The sequence below is a fragment of the Helicoverpa zea genome, chromosome 3 (assembly GCF_022581195.2).
Source record: "Helicoverpa zea isolate HzStark_Cry1AcR chromosome 3, ilHelZeax1.1, whole genome shotgun sequence".
Taxonomy (NCBI): domain Eukaryota; kingdom Metazoa; phylum Arthropoda; class Insecta; order Lepidoptera; family Noctuidae; genus Helicoverpa; species Helicoverpa zea.
Genome location: NC_061454.1, coordinates 11,209,784 through 11,224,495, shown reverse-complemented (window position 1 = coordinate 11,224,495; position 14,712 = coordinate 11,209,784). Strand labels below are relative to the sequence as shown.

Sequence of the window (14,712 nt, the reverse complement as noted above, 5' to 3'; positions counted from 1 at the left end):
AAGCAAGCACTGGCCACATTCGCCGAAAAATATGACAAGAGGCCATTTTCATGGAAAAAAGTAATAATTAAAAAGAAATGATAAATGGCATTCTAATATTTTTATTACAATAACGGCCAGAATTTTGAATCTATTATAAAATCATTTTATAAAAAATTGATTATATTATTATACAATTAAGAATATATTTTTTGTACACATTTTATAATTCTTAAGATTAAATAATAATATGGTTATTTATATTTTTACCATTTCAAACAAGAGCATTGACCATAGACTGATTAAAAAAAGTATGAAATTAAAGTATTGAAAGATGAAATTTTGTGTTATGGTATGGTTTTACCTTTTTTGGTGCAATTGACAGTTGTGTCAGTCAGTGCAAAAAATGCAATTTTTCTGTTAAAACATTCGGTCCAAAATACTATTTGGAATCCCGGTTAGGTATGTTATTTTTTATTTATCATGTCAACAGAATATCATTACTTACGAATTAACTTTATCCAACGCTTTTCTCCATGTATGTAAATATGTATTTGACGATTTACCGTTTGTATCAATGGAGTCTATCCGTCTTACCACAAAAACTTTTAAACGTCAGTTTATGCCTTGTCTAAAAAAATGTCAAATTATGACGTTGACATATGGTTCATTTTGCAGCCAAAATTTTATTAGACAAGAGTAAAACAGGGTTTAAAGTTTTTGTAGTAAGGCCCTATATGTTTGACAAAATTATACTAGATTCCGTCAGCCTTACTTATAAACGTGAATTAAATAATAAGTAATACTTCAGGGCTGTTTAAGAAAATTCTTACTTATAAACGTTGCTTAAGCATGTCTGAACTAACATTTAATCACTACTTAAGACTTTAAGTAGTTATTAGTTAAAATGTTGCTAAGAAGGTGATTAGAGATTTTTATAAGTAAGGGGGTATAACTTTAAGTTCAATCGGGGTATGACGTATTTTGCTCTTATGAATCCACGCAAAAGTTGTACTATTGCTAAACAGTAAACTGTTACTAGTCTGAGATAATTGACGTAGGCGTTTTCCGACGTCATGGTAAGTTATATAGGTAACCGGTTAAAGCAATAGTATTTATTGAATAATTTGCTGAGTAAAGCTAAGGTTGCTGTGATTAGTTTTCGGATGAGTAATCACGAGGGTAATCGTACTGGAACGAAAATTTTGGTCCTGGTTATATTTTATCCTGTCTCATTATAAAACCTTTAATGCTATGTACCAGCTTGCAATAAACGTTTTATTAAGGAATAAAATCTCATCTAGTTTTCATATTACAGCAATTAAAAAAAGAAAATAAGATCATCACTGGTTTATCATTAGGTATGTACCGATATTTAAGAATAGGATCACAACGTTTGCATTTTCCTTTACGTAAAAGAAGTTTACAAATACTAATGAGCTCATGCTTTTAGAGACAATTTCGAAGAGGTTAAAGTTATTTATAGTTGCTTTTGTTACAGAGAACAGTAACAGTGCGATCTTTTTCTTTATCCTATCGTCCTGGCATCGCGCCAAACTACGCTACAGCCGGACTTGCACTTGCTAATGAGCGTCCAACTACTTTTATACTTTTATCTGGGATATGGAAAGTTTTTTAAACAATGAATAGTAAAGAAAACTCTAGGAAAACTTGAGCGACCACTGAAATTTCTTTGCGAATGATCATCTCTTGAACGTTAAAATAGGACTGCATTATACAGTTACATACTTAAGCACCTATTTCAGTAGGCTTCTTTAATGCGTAGTCACGTAACCGAATTTTCTTTACATTTTTGGCGACACTCCGATTTCAAAAACGGCATAAATTATCCAAAAGTAAACCTCTCCTGCCATGATGAATATACAAAATCTCTGAAACAGACAGAAGCTCGTAAAGCTATCAATATAGCATCACATAGTTCGTAATTAACCATATTGGGTAGGTTTCGGTGTATCGTGTTCAAAGGGTCCGCAATCCGCTCGGAACCCTTCCTCCCCCTCCCCCGGCCGTCTGTCCGTCTGGCTGTCAGCACCCCCTCATCACGCCCAATCTATACTGTGCGTATAATTTGAATCCTGTGTGTGTGTACCTTGATGTATTTGCAATGGCGGCGTAAAGCCCGGTGCATATTGGACGAGAATATTTGATATGTTTCGATCGTGGTCACTACGTATTCTTTAGCTGGTGATTGCCAATCGAGCAGTTCGTTTTAGTCTTGTATACTCAAGTCGATTTAAGGTAAATGCTGAACTTTAGATATGAATATACTTATTCAGTAAGAGAAGTAGATATGAGATAGGCTCTCTAGTTTAGCAATATAGAATACATTTTACTAGGCTAGAGATACATAATTCGGTTCGAAGCGAGCGTGAATACAAATTTTCTTTCTATCTAGGGCAACGCTTCTTTACGGCATTACTTTGTGCTGAGAATACTCTCGGAGACTATTGTAAACATAAATATATTGAACGCTAACATTCAGGACGTCTATTTGCGAATCCATTTCATTGCCTTTGACGAGGAACGAGGTCTGACGTGGCATTCATCTGGAGTCTAGTGACTCCGTAATAGAGTGTAACATAAATAAAAAGTTCTTGTTAGTTTGCGTCGCGCGCTCTCGAAGTGCGCCGCCGCCGCCGCGCCGCTCGCCCGCGCGGAAACCTCCGCCTTGCAGCTCTCAGCTCCTTTGAGGAGCAAACATCAATATAATTGGATTGCCTCACAATTTTTAAGTAAACAACCTATAGAGTCCTCAAAGCATGCTGAAGACTGCTTTGAGTAGTTTCTATTCTACGCTGAAAAAGAAAACTTTTTTATGCTTTACTCGAAGCCACTCCTTTGAAGATGTCTGTGCATTAAGTTAATGGGAATATCCAATTTAGCCTGAGAAGACAGTCAGTACGTCTTCTAACTACTTTGAAATCTCGAGTCAAAGAAAAAACGCAAATAAGGTATTTGCACAAGCTTGTTCTTCATGTTTGCAAGGAATTCTTTGTAAAGAAGTTCCATTTGATATCTAAAGAACATTGCTAATTTAATTAAATTGTTCTTCTCACTTACAGAATAAAATCCCTTTGATAAGGGTTTATTTGCTTGTGAAAGAAAACTCTCTCTTGCGTACGTCCACTACAAAATTTTAATTGCTCAAACCTTATGTTGTCTTGGTTCTAGAATAATGCAATATTGTAAAACACGGTGTAATTGTAAAATATGGTTTGGTGTGTCAAATGTGATGTTTCAAATATTAATACACGCATATTACTACGCACGATACCACTACACTACACATCCTCGATTGATAGTGAAAAGTGTTGGAACAGGATTTATCAATTTCAATCAAACATGCAATCCTCATTACCACACTGCTTATTATTCTGATCTGAATAATAGGGGGTCTACGTGTTTTGGAAACTGGTCTGTTGTTTTTGTCAGGTCTTGTAAAGGAACTTGCAAAGTGATTGGCGGATACTAGTCGATACTACTTGATGCTGGTTCATTGAGATACAACGATATTATATCATATATTTCTCTTAATGTTATTTACTACATAATTAGAGCGACATACATATAAAATATTTCGCTAACCTACTTCACTATCGAACCTTTTGAGAAAATATGTTCTACTTTACTAAATCCTTTTATCGGGCCCGGCACTACAAATCTATCAAGCGAAGAATAGAACAATGCTGGGAAAACCTATCCTTAACTTGAATCAGCCATAAAGCCCGCGAGATAAAATATTGGCGCGCGATCGTGCCCAAACTCCCAACTTTCGCACATAAAGCTTCGGCTGAGCCCAAGTTTTTTCTCTTCTTTATTATCGATGTACAGCAGCCTGGAGATAAAGCCACTGACGCGTTCAATAAAATCCTATTGTTTGTCGAAAAATTCCATTGAGTTGAACAAAACTCCTCACAGGTAACTGTCGCGGAAAAATTATGTTTTATATTTCTGTGAGAAAACAACACAGCAATATAGGAAAAGGTGCTCTCGATAAATTGCACGAAGGAGCTTTTATTTCCTTTTAAACTCGTGTTGTGTTGACAGCATTTGATAAATGCTGCAGCGGCGCTTTCTTCTCACGTAATTTCGAATAAAAAGTAAAGCGAGGGGCGAAGGCGGGCGAGCGAAGCATAATGCACATTAATGATCGATGAATAATAATACTTTTAAACGAAGTGCTGCTTCTCTCGTGTTCTGCATTTATCGCTCGTGTTGTGTCGGGCACTTTGAATGACTTTCAGTACGTTCTTTCGCTAGGACGTCTGCGTACCTTACGCCCTACGCATGTAACCTGTCATTAATCCACGAACAGCTGTGTAACAATTAAGTTCACATGTGTTAATCATTTATTACTTAAACAAATTGACAAACCTTGTAAAGCACATTTACCATTTAATTTCGCGCAGGAAGCAATATAATAATTTCATTTACACCGAGCTAATCAAAAGCTTTTAATCATAAAAGTTAACAGGAAGTCTGTACCATAATAGCTATGAGATGTTTTTCTCTCCTAATGGGTATCCTGAAAAGGATATTTTCTTTAGACGGAGCCTTTCAAACGTTGTTTTTGCTTTTGCCGCGTCGTCGCCTCGGTCTCGTAAATTGGCTTTCAAACAACTATAAACCAAATAATAAAATAGGTTGCGCCACAGTGCACACTGGAGGAAACGCCATAGCAAAGTGTGCGACGCGTGCCTGTGTACAGATGGCGAATGCAATTTTCAAAGGGAAACTCTGCACTTGTACTCGTACTTGTACTTGTGTTCGTACTTATATAAAATATAATCATTTACAGTTTTCCCTTTGGCTCGGTTCTGTTTTCTTTTTGCGTGGGAGGCTTAACGCCCACTTCTTTCAGTAGGTATTGAGTTTTGCTTTTACTTCTTTAGACATGATTTTTTCTTATTCTTTCGCAGTTTCCTCGCCCCGGGGAGTGTTTTCATATTGATTTTAGACTTACGCTTTCAGAAGAAGTTGTCAGAAAAATATGCGGAAGTTTCTTAACGGTACAATGAATAACAAATAGTACCTGCCTTCCTTTGTTATCGTTGAGTAGGGAACAAGAAATAAGTTGGTGTTCTTCAGAGTGCTGAAGTGTGATGTACATACTCATAGCTAGGCAATACATACATATATACATATATTATTATATATGTAGGCGCCCAGGTTTTCGATATAACATTTACCACAAATCAAATTCTTCAACTATTCACGCTTCTCAATCAATTTCTAAAGCATCGTTCAGACCAAACGTATTGTCGGCTGCTGACTGTGAGCGCGCATTACGCAGTTTATTGCTTTTCCATATATATTGAAATTGTCGTTCACACCGAACCGACTATACGCTATTACGTCGTCTGTTGTCGCTGACTCTCAGTGGCCGATTATTTTACTACGCGACTATGCACGGCGGACGCGGATTGGCTACGCGGACGCAGTTGCCGAATAGCGCCGCTCCGCCGCGCCCGCACCGCCGCGCGCCTCGGCCGCAATACACTCGAGAAACAAACTTCAATGAGGACAGACGTGACACGTGACACCTCGCGACGTTCGACACCGAAAAGTTTATTGCAGAAGTACATTCTAGAGAATGTATTTGGAATGCGAATTCAGAAGAATTTAGTGATAGAAACTTACGAAGATGCGCTTGGGAAGACATAGCATCTGTTATGTATGAAGATTGGGGGGTTCAAATACTGAGCTCTTTTATGTGTAGAATAGTCAGCCGCTCAGCGTACGCATCTAGTGTGAACCTACACGAGCCTATTCTTTTGTTCACACATGTAGCGCATCGTACGCTATAGCTTATTGTCGGCTTGGTGAGTACGGGTACTGCAGATTGAGTCGACGTTCACACTGGGGCAGACAGTGAGTATACTCACAGTCAGCGGCGGACAATACGTTTGGTGTGAACAATCCCTTATAAACATTATTACGTTTCATGTGTACGTAGGTACATGAAGACTCACCTCTTCTCTTGCCATGAAACTTAGACGCTGATGTGAAGTTTAATCAACATCATATTACGCGTTAACTAACGCCGTATTGTAAAGCGCGCAATATGAAACCGACATCATTAGTGCACAGCCATCTCGTGTACTCCTGTACCTACCTTGTACTTATAGTTATCTTACAACTTACTACTCTTGTAGTATGGATGTGACAAGGCTTGAGTGAGAGGTTGAGGGTTTATAACGAGGGATTTATATCCAGCGAGACAGGAATGTTTTTATAAACCCGCACAAACTTGGAGTTATTGTAAGTTAGAAGCAAGTAGGAAATTTTTTGAAGCTCCCTTATTATTCAAAGCTCCGACGGATACTAAATTGAGAAATCACTTTCGTAGTCCCTTTATTTCACTGTTGAAATAGCTCAAATGTGACTGTCAAACTCAAGTCGCTAACTTTTTTGATGATTATTTTGGTTTATCAGTGCTCAACAAAAAACAATTTAAGTAAAACAATATTTAATCAGGCTTAGCTTGTCAAATTCGTACTGCAACTCACAGCAAGCCTCGTCGACACGCCTTCCGGACACCTCGCTGTCGCACTCAGAATCCCAGCTATCCCAACATACAGTACAGCTCGTACCTTAATGCACTGACCTGTTTACTCAGCATCAGATCCAAGTCCTACCCCCACTTTAAAGATATTACGCTTTTTAAGTAAAAGCCCTCACGTACCAGCTTGATTGAGTTTGTACTCCGACATCGTTGCGAGATTGAAGTGCTTTTTTAATCAGTTTATGCGCTGAAAATATTTTTCCTGCGTTTGCTGTGTTTTCGTATGAATGTTGCTTTGTAGGTGATTCGTTTACCTGTTATTTTAAGTTATGTTCTTCTGTATGACGCGTATGCTAATGACGAATAATAAATTAAGTCATTGCGTGTTGTGTTTATGTTGAATTTTTTCTTAGTGTTTTTCACTTATCTTATTTACTCAAGTACTTACTCTTACTGTATGTACTTGTACTGTTCAGCATGTTTTTTCAGGTGCTAGGGCGAACAATCTCTTGCTTTTTAATTTCACCGATTTCAAAGTAAAGTTCCATATTTTTGTTATATATCAGCTAAAATATAATAGCTATGACTCCGTCCTTCTGCTGTAGGTACAATCAAAAGAACCATTTGCATAAAGTTCGGTTCAGCATTGCGCAAGGGCAGGCCCTGATGCTCACTGTGCCTTGTTTGTGTGCGTCACCCCGATATACAAACCCTGCTATTTTAGGTGTTGATGTATTATGAACTCAGTCATTGATTACCTGGATTTCCACAATCTTTAATGACGTCATTCGCCTTATGATAATATGACGAAGACATTTGTTATTTCTCACTTTACACCACATTGACATTCTGCATTGTTTGACTTCAGTGGTGGGTTATTTTATCAAACCATTAGATGCTCACGACTTGGAACTCACGTGTATTTTTACAGATTATGTTTTCAGTGGATATGTTTCATGAAGCCACCGGTTGATTTCATCTTAGATTATTACGAAAATAAAATAATGCAGTACTGTAGGTACTTAAAATTTTCTTTATTAAATATTTCAATTTATAATCACATTAATTCTTTAAACTAAGTACATAGGAATATTATTATATTAATTAAAAATAAATCTCAAAATAACAACATAGTTTGGCATACGGGTAATGTTTCCGAATGTTAAAATTTTAATAAACCAACAAACATTTAATATTTCGAGATCTAAATAAATAAACATTTCGCTATTTTGAACTAAGTTAAAGAGATCAAAACTTGAATCAGGTAACGATAATAATATAACTAATTTGGTACAGTGGGATCGTTAAAATAGTGACTATAGAAAAATAGCATTGATTTGGACGAAACACGAACATAATTTTAACTAGAATCGAAATAATTAGATAAGCCGAAATCCCACGAATATCACTATCCCATCCCAATAGTACGTATAAAGAGTTTATATGCATGTGAGTGACGCAGGTAGTGGCTCGTTGGAGCTGAGCGCAGCGCGTGGCAGATCGCTGACGCGCTCGTTATCAGCATTCATTAGGGGCAAATGTTCCGTAACTGGCAACACTGCAGTTGTATGCGCTACGTCAAACTACACTAATGGAGAATGTTTGCCTCGATTGCAGATTCATGCGCGTATGTTACGTAAAATTCATGGACGAGCATTTTATTATTGCTTTATTTGCATGCCATTTTAATATGAAAAACGTTTATTTGTATGGTGTTAGCACTACGTCAATCGAACGTTGTCTCTGATCACGTATTAATTACATTGTTTCCAGTTTTTTTGAGTTTGGCACGTAACGTACGACGCATGATGCTTATAGCGTGACCGCTGAAACATGTTATTTGTCGCGTCTTGTATGACGTGCTCGCTGCATAGTTTTTATAGCTCCTTAGTACATAGCTTTAATATTGCACACAAAGGAAATATTGCAAATCAGACCATCCCGCTACGTTGCGCCTTGCCGGTAGAAACTATGTTACGGAACATTTTACAATCAAGAGATACTCTGCGTTCACATTGCAATTTGTAGTAAGCTATTAAATTTAAAATATCAGATACCGTCTTTGTAAATATATACATCACCTCAATAGATATGTTCCATAAAAATACACCTTTCTCTGTTATCACAGCCCTTAATTTAGCAAGTTATCTTTTAGTACCATTAAATAACAAAATTTAAACTATAAATCAGATACAACTATAGACTTCGTAAGTACTTACTAAGTGCAGAACCGTGACTGTGACACGCGGCCATGCGCGCATCTGTCCACGGTCCCAAATATTAACAAAACAAAATATCTAATCAAATTAAGAAAATATCAAAGGTAACATCGCATATTTGAGCTTGGCTCTCTTCATCTACTTTTGCTACAATTTTGTTCATATATGTAAATTTAAAAAAACCTTTCCAAAACTCTTACTGTACTATGTATCAAATTGTGGATATAAACTGCCTAAAGTCTTCATGATTTGGTTACCGTTTTGATTACGAATGTGTGTTATTGAGCAATATCTTGTACAACAAATTCATATGAATGATTACAAAGTGGGCAAGTACAGTATACACAGGTTGGATTCACACATGTCAAACATTAATGCTGAGGCTCTCTGGGGGGCGAACTTGACCTTTTTACTTACAACTAGTTTTACCGTCTAAGCAGCCAGTCATCATGACAGCTGACACATAAAGTGATAGAACTGATCGAAGTTCACGGGCTCCAAGCCGCACTCATGCTCCGACTTGTCCAGGAGCTCTGGATTCCTCTTCAGGAAGTTCCTGACCCAGTCTTCGCCTGCCATCCTGGTGTTCACATCGAACGGATGATTCAGATGGTTGTCTTCTGCGTACTGGAAGGCTAGCTCCCGAATATCTCGCCTGGAAACTCCCATGAAATACTTCTCCATGCTTTTGATGTATCCAACCAAGTCTTTCTCTTGACTGTCCGTGAAGACCCTTCGGTAGTGGCCCATTAAAGGTTTGGGGTCATCAGGTTGCTGATACCTTATCTTGCTAGCACGTCTTTGGAGAGTTGAGCGAGGAATGTGGAAGGTCCTGGCGGCCAGCTTGTACCCCATCTTACCTGACACGACTGCTGCGACTGCCTTAGCCATGTCATCTTCGTTCCAGGACTGGCGTCCACTCATTCTTTCGTATCTTCTGACCATTGCACTCTGAAAAATAAATAAAAATACTATTACGAACGCTATATGATAACGCCGCTTATATCTTTATTATCAATAACTATTATGTTTTGACGCAAATTGTAGTCAAAATAAATTAATTATAACTTGGGCATTAGTATTAAGTTTAATTTTTGAGATAAAAACTAAGCCACAGGGTTGGGAATATGATTTTAATGTGTCATTATCATTACGATTAACGTGAGAATCTAAAAACAATTTAGGTAACCGTAAACAAACGAATGAGGTTGTATTTGAATATAAGGTAGTCGATGGTCGGGTGTTTAAACATTCGGCGAAGGGTAACCGCAGTGTTACCGGTTTTGTGGACCACGATCAATGCCAACTCGAGGTGAAAAAAATATAAAGACGTTCTAGAAGGTAATGTTGAATAAACATTATCATAGAAATCTCATGGTAACGCGAGAGTTGTTACGATGTTGCAAGTTGCAAGTTGATTTAGCCAATTATGATGAAGTACCTACATCATACGCGCATTTTGAGTATGCATAACAAATTGACAAAGGAGTACCATTTGTTTTGGTTAATGCATGTTATATTTTTTTTGAGATTTTTATTTTTAATCGTGTTTATATGCAAAGACGTTTATCTGATGGTAATTGAGCGTGGCCCCGGAAATCGGACAGGACGAGTTTTTAAGAAAAGTGGTTCACAAAACCTGTGCACTTTCAATTTCGTGATCACCTTTACTTTTAGTGTACAGTTACAACGCTTTATTTTTATATGGAGCAGTATGTTAAATGCAATATTACAAAGTCGTTAGTGATTTAATAGTTCTATAAGAGTAGAGCTAGTGAAACACGTGATGTTTATAAGCACTGAACCCCTTGAAGAGTATCGACTGTGTATTACAATACAGTTCGTAACTCCGCCGAGCTGATAGCGAACAGCACACGATAAAGTATGGCGTGTTTTTCCGAGGCGATAACTCGGGAACATTGAGGCCCCTCGCGAACGTGTGTTCCAACCGTAATATCACTAATAACCCATTTAATTTGTAGGTACCACTACGTTGGAATTACCTCATTTCTTTTACTTTTAATACTTTTATTTTTATTTATTTATTGCACTGCTACGTGTGACATTGACGGTTCAAAAACGGGAAATACCTCTCGTCAGTGGTCGACCGTCCTTGAATGACCGCGTCATATTTTTTATCTGTCAAAAAAAGAAACACGTCGTCAGCAGTCAGCTGTTTGTGTTAGTTCCATAGCGCGTCTATCAACATGTTGCGGCATCACGATAGTAAACACAATACGGTCTCAGAGCTTTGTTCCGTATCCATTGCTGGTTTCGTATGAGAATACCCATTGCTGCGTAAGTACGGCACAGTGCGCAATGGACGACGCTCCGCGCCGCGCGACAAGGTATTGCGATAGCGCCGAATCGGATCGTAGTAGTTGTGTGAGTACGGCGTGAGTCGAGGTTACTCTGACGCGTGACTTGCAAGGTCCCCGCTGCATTGCACGATGCGCCAAGGTTGACTCGCTTCTCTGTACCGATATAACCTAGGCCCCATTAATTAGTTAATTCAATAAAATAAAATTTAAATATTAAATAATACTGCTGTCAAAATACTAGTAAACACCCTAGCGCAGTAGGCCGAAGTGAAATCTGCATCGGATGTTATCGCGTTGCATCGGTGCAGTTAGACAATAGCTTTCAACACGTATGTAAGATAAATATAATAGGGTCGGCAGTAAGTACTTACAAGTGAGCGTGTGGTTCAGGATCGCGTAGGCAGCCGGGAGGGGGCCGGTGGAGGCGAGCAGGCGGCAGGGCAGCGCGCGGCGGGTGCTGGCTCAGGCTCGGCAGGTGGCGTGCGAGCGGGCTGACGGCGCGCGCGACACTGGCGCGGGGCCCGTCTTGCCCCGCCGCCGGCCCTGGCGCGCTGACGTCACCTGGACCAGGGCCCGACACCGACGACTATTTTTGTCCGCAACTAATTATCTAGATCCTGCCTTTGTCCGGCCGTGTAACACTGACGAGGAAACCTGGTTTTATCTTTAAAACCTGTTATGTACATAGCTTGTAGTTAATTATTGAATACGTCAGTCGAGTCAATCGGACATTTATTTATTTGTCAACGTGCCGACGTAGTGTACTGTGAGTCATTGTACTCGAAATTAATAAAAATGTTTTACTTCACATTATAATATACGTATTGACAAAAAAAACAAAACGTTCTATATAATTACGCGGTAAGTGCAGCTTTGACAGTTTATCGTTGAATTTATTACTAATATTTATTAGACAAGCAGCTAATGACAGTAGAAGCTAGAGAAGACCAATACATTGTCTAATTTATGTCACTAGCTCAAGATGCGGATAACTACTGTGAATAGTGTAGATAACTATCATTATAAATAGCAACAATACTCAATCACAGTATGCTATAAACTTTATTGTGTTTTGATTGTTGCAATTTACATAGACACTTATACATTTCACAAAACTTGGTTTCACTTTTCATACTAATTCAGTCGAGAGTGAATTTAGTAACATTCTTAGTTATATCCCAATCTTTTCCTTTTAAAGCACATACGGAGCACTTATTGTTTTTCGCCGGATAGTTGAATAGCAGCCAAAACGTTAGCGTGTGTAACAAAGGAGAAATTCCCCGGAGATAAAACTGCGGCCAACATTTTAATGAGTCATCCCGGTTTGTACCGCGTTGGAAGTCTCCCGGGTGTGGCTAAATAGGACAGACTGTGCACGACACCGTCATAACTGAATATACCAACTTTACGTTCACGTTTATGATACTGCTATACGTGTACGCTATTGTCTATAGTTTTGGCTTCACGTTACGTGCCCAGTTTCAGCCTAGATCTTTTTATAGTACTAAATGCAAGGCTGCATTATGAACACGTTTCATCTGGTCTAATAACCAGATGTTTATTGCGGCTGTCTCTTATAAAAACATCTATGAGATAGATTGTTAACAGTGCCCCTAAAGATGTCTATGATATGTAGCTTCAGATGTAAAAACTGTGAATGTTCACGCGAGAGAGAGTCATTCAGTTTGATGGATCATGCGAGGCAGCCATCTAAATTATATCAATGAGGTATCATGCTTGAAATGCTTACACCAGACAGACAGACTTTTACTTTGGCGTATCATACGTCCCAATGTCAACTCCATACATGTATATTATGTGTAGAACAGCTGTATCGTTACTTCTATTTATTGATAAAGGTTTCTGAAAATCATTATTCTTAAAAGAAAACAGACATTTTTTTGTAATCTTCTGAACTTGTAATTGATAATTACATACATCAATATCAATTATGATAGTTCATATTGATACCAAAAGATACTCCATTTTGTAGCATGATTCTTTTATTTTCTTGTAATTGTTGAACCGTTGGATTCGGCCTTAAATTACCATAATCTGTTCGAACGTCAAACCACCGATAAATCCAGTAATTTATTCGCAGAATGTCACTGTAACCATTTAACGTATATTTTTTATAGACTGAAACGGTTTCACTCAATACAATAGACCTTTTATATAGATATACCTACGATAGAGTTTGAAACAATGAGTATATCGAATCTAGGTGTATCGATAATTTTATACCAGTTACAAATATAGGCAAATCACGTACTTAAGCACCCGATTAGTTAATAGTATCATTACAATTAATTTAACATTACCTACCCATTTTTGGTCAACTGACATTTAAACTTTTAAGTAAGGAGACAGGATCGCCCTTGTTTCCGCTATATCGACAAAATCGCCTTGATCAGCCTTCACAAGGATTTCCACTTTACCGTAAAAGTATCTTCGGAATCGGTTAAACACTTTCGAATATTATATATCTCATAAGCAAGAAATCGAAGCAAATTCTTAATTGACATTACCATGGAGAAATGTGTGTTAGTAGCAGTCATCAGCCGTTTGCTTCAAGGAATCAATTTATCCATTTCTCTTGGAGCATTATTTTGTCATCAACACTGTATGACACATATAATTAGGTTTGTGTACCAGGATCCTGCTGTTGAGGTAGGTAATATGTATGTATATGGCCGATGGTGCAGTGTGCCGTGACGTCACCAGCCGGTTTTCCTTGTGCCAGGAATCAAATATGAAATGAATGTTTATATACTTTGAATTAGGTATAAATTGTATCCAATTTCATATACTAGAGATTAATGCCAGTAATTAAGGATACATATTTATTAAATATAACAATAATCTAATATAGAAAAATGTATGGTTTGGTATATACCCCACGTTTCATAATTCAACTCGTTCGAAAAGTATTGCCAATAAGAATTAAGCGGCAATTAAAAGCCTCAAACTAATTGCTTTATTAATTAATTCACTTACTAAATATGTTGTAATTTGCCTATAATTAAGACAGTAAATATTTGTGCCTACACATACCTACTAATGTGAAATAAATAATAATTGATCGAATCAAGAACTGGAACCATTGCTGTTATTCTCACCCAATGTTATAAAATCGAAAGTGATTCAGCATCTATTCTGCTGCTGTTATTGAACATCATTGGCAGTCATTACCAGTAGTCAGAAGCCAGTAAGTCTGACAGCCAGCCTTACTTAGGGATTGGGTTGCCCGGGTAACTGGGTTGAGGAGGTCAGATAGGCTGCATCCGGTGAGACGAGAAGCCGACCCCAACGTAGTTGGGAAAAGACTAGGCAGATGATGATTACAGCTAAGTAGAAGCTTAACCAATTTTGATGAAAGCTGAAGAATGACACCCATATTTTGAGTGAGGTTTTAGGGAGATCATTAAGTCTCACCCATTTCGTACCTAATAAGCACCCGTACTCGTGTAAAGCAGCGGGTCTACTTCATTGTTAGTGTAACTGGCAATTGGTAACCATGGAAAACAACTGTTCTTAATAAAATATAGCTAAATAACGCTCATCACGTCGCTAGTGCAGCATTTATATAGCGTTGTCTTCTTAATTAATTGTTTGATTGCATCTGTTGCGAGCGTCAACTGGTCACCAGTTCAGTCTGCTATTTATA

At 37.9% G+C, this 14,712-nt stretch overlaps 1 protein-coding gene across 2 annotated transcripts; it reads right to left on the bottom strand.

The window, feature by feature from the left end:
* Positions 1–7,518: 7,518 nt before the first annotated feature.
* On the bottom strand, positions 7,519–12,047 carry LOC124646161. 2 transcript variants are annotated; one of them, XM_047186243.1, is made up of 2 exons: positions 11,417–12,047; positions 7,519–9,675 (listed from the first exon to the last, which is right to left on the bottom strand). In XM_047186243.1, the coding sequence occupies exon 2, from the start codon at positions 9,667–9,669 to the stop codon at positions 9,172–9,174; it is 498 nt and encodes a 165-aa protein (XP_047042199.1). In that variant the 5' UTR covers positions 9,670–9,675; positions 11,417–12,047; the 3' UTR covers positions 7,519–9,171. The 2 variants fall into 2 exon arrangements, with proteins under 2 accessions (XP_047042199.1, XP_047042200.1); XM_047186244.1 differs by lacking the exon at positions 11,417–12,047 and adding an exon at positions 10,728–10,746.
* Between the last annotated feature and the right edge of the window lie 2,665 nt (positions 12,048–14,712).